The 7,789-nt window shown below is 48.1% G+C and overlaps 1 protein-coding gene across 1 annotated transcript; it reads left to right on the top strand.

Moving 5' to 3' along the window:
* Positions 1-232: 232 nt before the first annotated feature.
* On the top strand, positions 233-7,556 carry LOC121557200 (cytosolic Fe-S cluster assembly factor nubp1; the record flags this gene model as incomplete). The annotated part of the gene is given in 6 exon segments (XM_045219984.1): positions 233-323; positions 594-748; positions 3,899-4,009; positions 4,299-4,401; positions 6,630-6,713; positions 7,368-7,556. Coding segments are annotated over 6 exon segments (597 nt in total), but the record flags the coding sequence as incomplete, so codon positions are not given.
* Between the last annotated feature and the right edge of the window lie 233 nt (positions 7,557-7,789).

Genomic DNA, 7,789 nt, shown 5'->3' on the forward strand with positions numbered 1-7,789 from the left:
CTGCCCGTTGGTCACGTGACCTCTCGGACCATTGTCTTAAAAAAAAAAAAAGAGGATTATCTACACAATTAACATTATTTTACCCGTTGGTCAAAAGATGCATCTTTGATTGGACGCCCTAATGAATATGACAAGAGGCAGAAATCAAATCACAAGCCAGTTACTTTATTAGATATGTTCTGTGTTTCAGTACGTAGAGGATAACCCGTGTGTGTGTGTGTGTGTGTTTCAGTACGTAGAGGATAACCTTGCCGTCATGTCCATTGGCTTCCTACTCAGTAGTCCTGACGATGCGGTTATATGGAGAGGACCCAAGAAGAACGGTAACACTGTGTGTGTGTGTGTGTGTGTGTGTGTGTGTGTGTGTGTGTGTTTGTGTGTGTGTGTGTTTAGCTGACACTTGACAGTGTCAACAGCCACTGTCTGACCTCAACGGGACTTCCTGGATAAATGGAGGTTCAATTAAAGGCTAAGATTTTAAAAAATATATATATATATCCAGTGTGAATGATGATGTGATGTGGACTTTCATTGGTTTATTGGCTGTGAGGCTGTGATCTGATTGGCTGTGGTGGTGCTGTACTTCCTGTCAGGGATGATCAAGCAGTTCCTGCGTGACGTTGATTGGGGGGATCTGGATTACCTCATCGTGGACACGCCCCCTGGCACCTCTGACGAGCACCTGTCTATCGTCCAGTACCTTAGCTCCGCCCACATCGACGGGGCCGTCATCGTCACCACCCCGCAGGTAACTACGGCAACTACGGCCTACTATAGCAACTAGCGTCGTGGAAATTCTAATCAGAAGGAAGAGAGAGAATAGTAGATTCTTCAAAACAACTTTTTTATTTTATTATAAGAATTGCAATTCTGGAGCGGTTAACAATCACTCAAAAGGTGCAGTCAAGAGCCCAATGGAGTTGGGTCTCAGCTTTACAACCTTTTGTCTAAGTGGCGGTTTAGCAGGTGTGCGAGATACATGATGGGGAAACAAAAGCGTACAAACGATTGATAACGCCAGTTTGTTTTCTTACTTCCTTTCTGCTGATAGCATTGTTGCTGCCCTCTGTTCTCTCCATATCTCCACACAGCTGTGCCCTTTGAAAGATACCGAAAATGAACAGAATGGACTGAGACGCTGCGGTCTCTGACGGCCCTGTTTGTCTTTGACCACGTCACCTAAAGTTACTTTAGAAAACAAGAGCGTAAAAAAACCACTGGCTTCTTATTACGCAATCATACAAAAACGCATGATAACATGCGCACTATGTACACGTGGATTTTGTGTTATAGACGGTGGTAGGGGAGTAGGGGGCCTGAGGACACACAGTTAGTGTGTTGTGAATTCTGTAATGAATGTAATTTTTATTGTATAACTGCCTTAATTTTGTTGGACCCCCTCAGGAAGAGTAGCTGCTGCCTTGGCAGGAACTAATGAGGATCCATAATAAACCCCAGGAAGAGTAGCTGCTGCCTTGGCAGGAACTAATGGGGATCCATAATAAACCCCCAGGGAAGAGTAGCTGCTGCCTTGGCAGGAACTAATGGGGATCCATAATAAACTCCCAGGAAGAGTAGCTGCTGTCTTGGCAGGAACTAATGGGGATCCATAATAAACCCCCAGGAAGAGTAGCTGCTGCCTTGGCAGGAACTAATGGGGATCCATAATAAACCCCCAGGAAGAGTAGCTGCTGCCTTGGCAGGAACTAATGGGGATCCATAATAAACCCCAGGAAGAGTAGCCGCTGCCTTGGCAGGAACTAATGGGGATCCATAATAAACCCCAGGAAGAGTAGCTGCTGCCTTGGCAGGAACTAATGGGGATCCATAATAAACCCCAGGAAGAGTAGCTGCTGCCTTGGCAGGAACTAATGGGGATCCATAATAAACCCCAGGAAGAGTAGCTGCTGCCTTGGCAGGAACTAATGGGGATCCATAATGAACCCCCAGGAAGAGTAGCTGCTGCCTTGGCAGGAACTAATGGGGATCCATAATAAACCCCAGGAAGAGTAGCTGCTGCCTTGGCAGGAACTAATGGGGATCCATAATAAACCCCCAGGAAGAGTAGCTGCTGCCTTGGCAGGAACTAATGGGGATCCATAATAAACCCCAGGAAGAGTAGCTGCTGCCTTGGCAGGAACTAATGGGGGATCCACAATAAACCCCAGGAAGAGTAGCTGCTGCCTTGGCAGGAACTAATGGGGATCCATAATAAACCCCAGGAAGAGTAGCTGCTGCCTTGGCAGGAACTAATGGGGGATCCATAATAAACCCCAGGAAGAGTAGCTGCTGCCTTGGCAGGAACTAATGGGGATCCATAATAAACCCCAGGAAGAGTAGCTGCTGCCTTGGCAGGAACTAATGGGGATCCATAATAAACCCCAGGAAGAGTAGCTGCTGCCTTGGCAGGAACTAATGGGGATTTATAATAAACCCCCAGGAAGAGTAGCTGCTGCCTTGGCAGGAACTAATGGCGATCCATAATAAACCCCCAGGAAGAGTAGCTGCTGCCTTGGCAGGAACTAATGGGGATCCATAATAAACCCCAGGAAGAGTAGCTGCTGCCTTGGCAGGAACTAATGGGGATCCATAATAAACCCCAGGAAGAGTAGCTGCTGCCTTGGCAGGAACTAATGGGGATTTATAATAAATACTAATACATGAGAGAAACAGACAGGTTTAAGGCTCATACAGAGCATGTGCATAAAAAAAGTTTGTAATTTCCCACAATACTAGGTAGCTGCACGTTACTATGGCAACCAGGTAGTTTATATATACAGTGCCTTGCAAAAGTTATTCATCCCCCTTGCCGTTTTTTCCTATTTTGTTGCATTACAACCTGTAATTTAAATGGATTTATATTTGGATTTCCTGTAATGGACATACACAAAATAGTCCAAATTGGTGAAGTGAAATGAAAAGAAGATAACTTGTTTCAAGAAATTCAAAAAAATAAATAACGGAAAAGTGGTGCGTGCATATGTATTCACCCCCTTTTGCTATGAAGCCCCTAAATAAGATCTGGTGCAACCAATTACCTTCAGAAGTCACATAATTAGTTAAATAAAGTCCACCTGTGTGCAATCTAAGTGTCACGTGATCTGTCACATTATCCCAGTATATTTACACCTGTTCTGAAAGGCCCCAGAGTCTGCAACACCACTAAGCAAGGGGCACCACCAAGCAAGCGGCACCATGAAGACCAAGGAGCTCTCCAAACAGGTCAGGGACAAAGTTGTGGAGAAGTACAGATCAGGGTTGGGTTATAAAAAAATATCAGAAACTTTGAACATCCCACAGAGCACCATTAAATCCATTATTAAAAAATGGAAAGAATATGGCACCACAACAAACCTGCCAAGAGAGGGCCGCCCACCAAATCTCATGGACCAGGCAAGGAGGGCATTAATCAGAGAGGCAACAAAGAGACCAAAGATAACCCTGAAGGAGCTGCAAAGCTCCACAGCGGAGATTGGAGTATCTGTCCATAGGACCACTTTAAGCCGTACACTCCACAGAGCTGGGCTTTACGGAAGAGTGGCCAGAAAAAAGCCATTGCTTAAAGAAAAAATAAGCAAACACATTTGGTGTTCGCCAAAAGGCACGTGGGAGACTCCCCAAACATATGGAAGAAGGTACTCTGGTCAGATGAGACTAAAATTGAGCTTTTTGGCCATGAAGGAAAACGCTATGTCTGGCGCAAACCCAACACCTCTCATCACCCCGAGAACACCATCCTCCCACCATTTGCTCTCTGTTATGGCTGGTGGTCAGATCAATCATAAAGTCCTGTTAGACTACCCAGTCATAACTCAACCTAACAGGACTTTAACTCGCCCCTCTCTCTCTCTCTCTCTCACCCCCCTCTCTCTCACCCCTCCCTCTCCCTCCTCTCCAGGAGGTATCTCTTCAGGATGTAAGGAAGGAGATCCGGTTCTGTCAGAAGGTCCAGCTGCCCATCATAGGAGTGGTGGAGAACATGAGTGGATTTGTCTGTCCCAAATGCAAGGTATGAGTATCACACACACACACACACACACACACAGACACACAGACACACACACACACACACACAGACACACAGACACACACACACACACACATGAATGCAGGTCAGACACAATATGTAACTTTCTCTTATAGACAAACACACCATTCATCGGCATGATGGGTAACCCTTTATCTCCCCCCTCTCCCCCTCCATCTCTCCCCCCTCCATCTCTCCTTCCTCCATCTCTCCCCCCTCCATATCTCCTTCCTACATCTCTCTCCCCCTCCCCCTCTCTCTCCCCCTCTAGAACACGTCTCAGATCTTCCCCCCCACCACTGGAGGAGCAGAGAGGATGTGTGAAGAGATGAACCTTACTCTGTTAGGACGAGTCCCACTGGACCCCAGGATAGGTACTGGACTACAGATGGCTGTGTTAGGACCGGTCCTACTGGACTACAGATGGCTGTGTTAGGACCGGTCCTACTGGACTACAGATAGCTGTGTTAGGACCGGTCCTACTGGACTACAGATAGCTGTGTTAGGACCGGTCCTACTGGACTACGGATAGCTGTGTTAGGACCGGTCCTACTGGACTACAGATAGCTGTGTTAGGACCGGTCCTACTGGACTACAGATAGCTGTGTTAGGACCGGTCCTACTGGACTACAGATAGCTGTGTTAGGACCGGTCCTACTGGACTACAGATAGCTGTGTTGGGACCGGTTCTACTGGACTACAGATAGCTGTGTTAGGACCGGTCCTACTGGACTACAGATAGCCGTGTTAGGACCGGTCCTACTGGACTACAGATAGCTGTGTTAGGACCGGTCCTACTGGACTACAGATAGCTGTGTTAGGACCGGTTCTACTGGACTACAGATAGCTGTGTTAGGACCGGTCCTACTGGACTACGGATAGCTGTGTTAGGACCGGTCCTACTGGACTACGGATAGCTGTGTTAGGACCGGTCCTACTGGACTACGGATAGCTGTGTTAGGACCGGTCCTACTGGACTACAGATAGCTGTGTTAGGACCGGTCCTACTGGACTACAGATAGCTGTGTTAGGACCGGTCCTACTGGACTACAGATAGCTGTGTTAGGACCGGTCCTACTGGACTACAGATAGCGGTCCTACTGGACTACAGATAGCTGTGTTAGGACCGGTTCTACTGGACTACAGATAGCTGTGTTAGGACCGGTCCTACTGGACTACAGATAGCGGTCCTACTGGACTACAGATAGCTGTGTTAGGACCGGTCCTACTGGACTACAGATTGCTGTGTTAGGACCGGTCCTACTGGACTACAGATAGCTGTGTTAGGACCGGTTCTACTGGACTACAGATAGCTGTGTTAGGACCGGTCCTACTGGACTACAGATAGCTGTGTTAGGACCGGTCCTACTGGACTACAGATAGCTGTGTTAGGACCGGTCCTACTGGACTACAGATAGCTGTGTTAGGACCGGTCCTACTGGACTACAGATAGCTGTGTTAGAACCGGTCCTACTGGACTACAGATAGCTGTGTTAGGACCGGTCCTACTGGACTACAGATAGCTGTGTTAGGACCGGTCCTACTGGACTACAGATGGCTGTGTTAGGACCGGTCCTACTGGACTACAGATAGCTGTGTTAGGACCGGTCCTACTGGACTACAGATAGCTGTGTTAGGACCGGTCCTACTGGACTACGGATAGCTGTGTTGCTGCAGAAAGATCCTAGTTGTCCAGTCTAGACAGAGGACAGGGGATTTACAGACTTGGGAAAGCACTGGACACTCCTCCCTTTGACCACTGTTTCCTCCTCTCTCTCTCTCTCTCTCTCTGTCTCTCTCTCTCTCTCTGTCTCTCTCTCTCTCTCTCTCTCTCTCTCTCTGTCTCTCTCTCTCTCTCTCTCTCTCTCTCTCTCTCTCTCTCTCTCTCTGTCTCTCTCTCTCTCTCTCTCTCTCTCTCTCTCTCTCTGTCTCTCTCTCTCTCTCTGTCTCTGTCTCTCTCTGTCTCTCTCTCTCTGTCTCTCTCTCTCTCTCTCTCTCTGTCTCTCTCTCTGTCTCTCTGCTCTCTCTCTCTCTCTCTCTGTCTCTCTCTCTCTCTGTCTCTCTCTCTCTGTCTCTCTCTCTCTCTCTCTCTCTCTCTCTCTCTCTCTCTGTCTCTCTCTCTCTCTCTCTCTCTCTCTGTCTCTCTCTCTCTCTGTCTCTCTCTCTCTGTCTCTCTCTCTCTCTCTCTCTCTCTCTCTGTCTCTGTCTCTGTTCTCTCTCTCTCTCTCTCTCTCTCTCTCTCTCTCTCTCTCTCTCTCTCTCTCTGTCTCTCTCTCTCTCTCTGTCTCTGTCTCTGTCTCTCTCTCTCTCTCTCTCTGTCTCTCTCTCTCTCTCTCTCTCTCTCTCTCTCTCTCTCTCTCTCTCTCTCTCTCTCTGTCTCTCTGTCTCTCTCTCTCTCTCTCTCTCTCTCTCTCTCTGTCTCTCTCTCTCTCCTCTGTCTCTCTCTCTCTCTCTCTGTCTCTGTCTCTGTCTCTGTCTCTGTCTCTGTCTCTGTCTCTCTGTCTCTCTGTCTCTCTCTCTCTCTCTCTGTCTCTCTGTCTCTCTCTCTCTCTCTCTCTCTGTCTCTCTCTCTCTCTCCCTCTCTCATCCTCTTCTCTCTCAGGTAAGAGTTGTGATGAAGGGAAGTCCTTCCTGACTGAATTCCCAGACTCCCCTGCTGCTGCTGCCTACCGCACTATAGTACAGAGTGAGTATAGAACAGGGACACACCACATACAGAGACACACACACACACACACACACACAGAGACACACCACACACAGAGACAGAGACAGACACAGGGACACACCACACACACACAGGGACACACATGGACACACCACACACAGAGACACAAACACACCACACACAGAGACACACTTGTTTAATTGTGTTGAGGTGGAGTGAAAGGGGAAGAGATACTTTACTAGAGGAAGTAAGAAGAATAACAACATTGATATCAGGAAATGAAATGTAGGTTTAAGCAAGTTGGGGGGGGAGGCGGTGGGGGGGGATATCATCAGACTGCTAAAACAACGGTAATATGGGGGCGAGGGGAGGGGGGGGGATATCATCAATATGGAGCTACGCACCAAGGATTACTGCTAGGTACAGTGGGGAGGTGTGACACTTACTCCTAGCTTTTGAGGTGAGGCGCGATCGGCTAAAGACGCTTGAGAAGGGCTGTCGTGTGTGTGTGAGGTCACGAGTTGGCACCGAGTGTGGGCTTTAATCAGGAGGAAGTGTTACTCGCTAAGCAAGCAGTTTGACATACTTTACAGTGACACACATCTTAACTCCTTGACGTTATCAAACCCGTATCTTGATACGTCTACATTTCCCTCTCCACTTTGCATCCAGGTATCCAGGCCTACTGCTTGTCCCATGTGACACGGGAGGAGAGTGCTGGCTAGAAGCCCGTCTGGAGGGAGCCATGTTGCTCCTTGGATGCCAGGGGACAGATCACGTGTCAAGGGTCCTACTGTCTGGTGAATTTTGTAATAAACCAACATGCTCTGGTTAATAACTGATCTAGGATCAGCCCGCCCCCCCCCCTTAGTGTCTCAGAGTAGTTCTGCTGACCTAGGATCAGGGCCCCATTCACAAAGAGTTCTGTTACTGAGACTGTGTGAATATTGGACCTGATCCTAGGTCAGTTCTGTTACTTTCAGACTGTGTGAATATTGGACCTGATCCTAGGTCAGTTCTGTTACTTTCAGACTGTTTGTGAATATTGGACCTGATCCTAGGTCAGTTCTGTTACTGAGACTGTGTGAATATTG

Source organism: Coregonus clupeaformis, unplaced genomic scaffold, assembly GCF_020615455.1.
Source record: "Coregonus clupeaformis isolate EN_2021a unplaced genomic scaffold, ASM2061545v1 scaf2969, whole genome shotgun sequence".
Classification (NCBI taxonomy): Eukaryota; Metazoa; Chordata; class Actinopteri; order Salmoniformes; family Salmonidae; genus Coregonus; species Coregonus clupeaformis.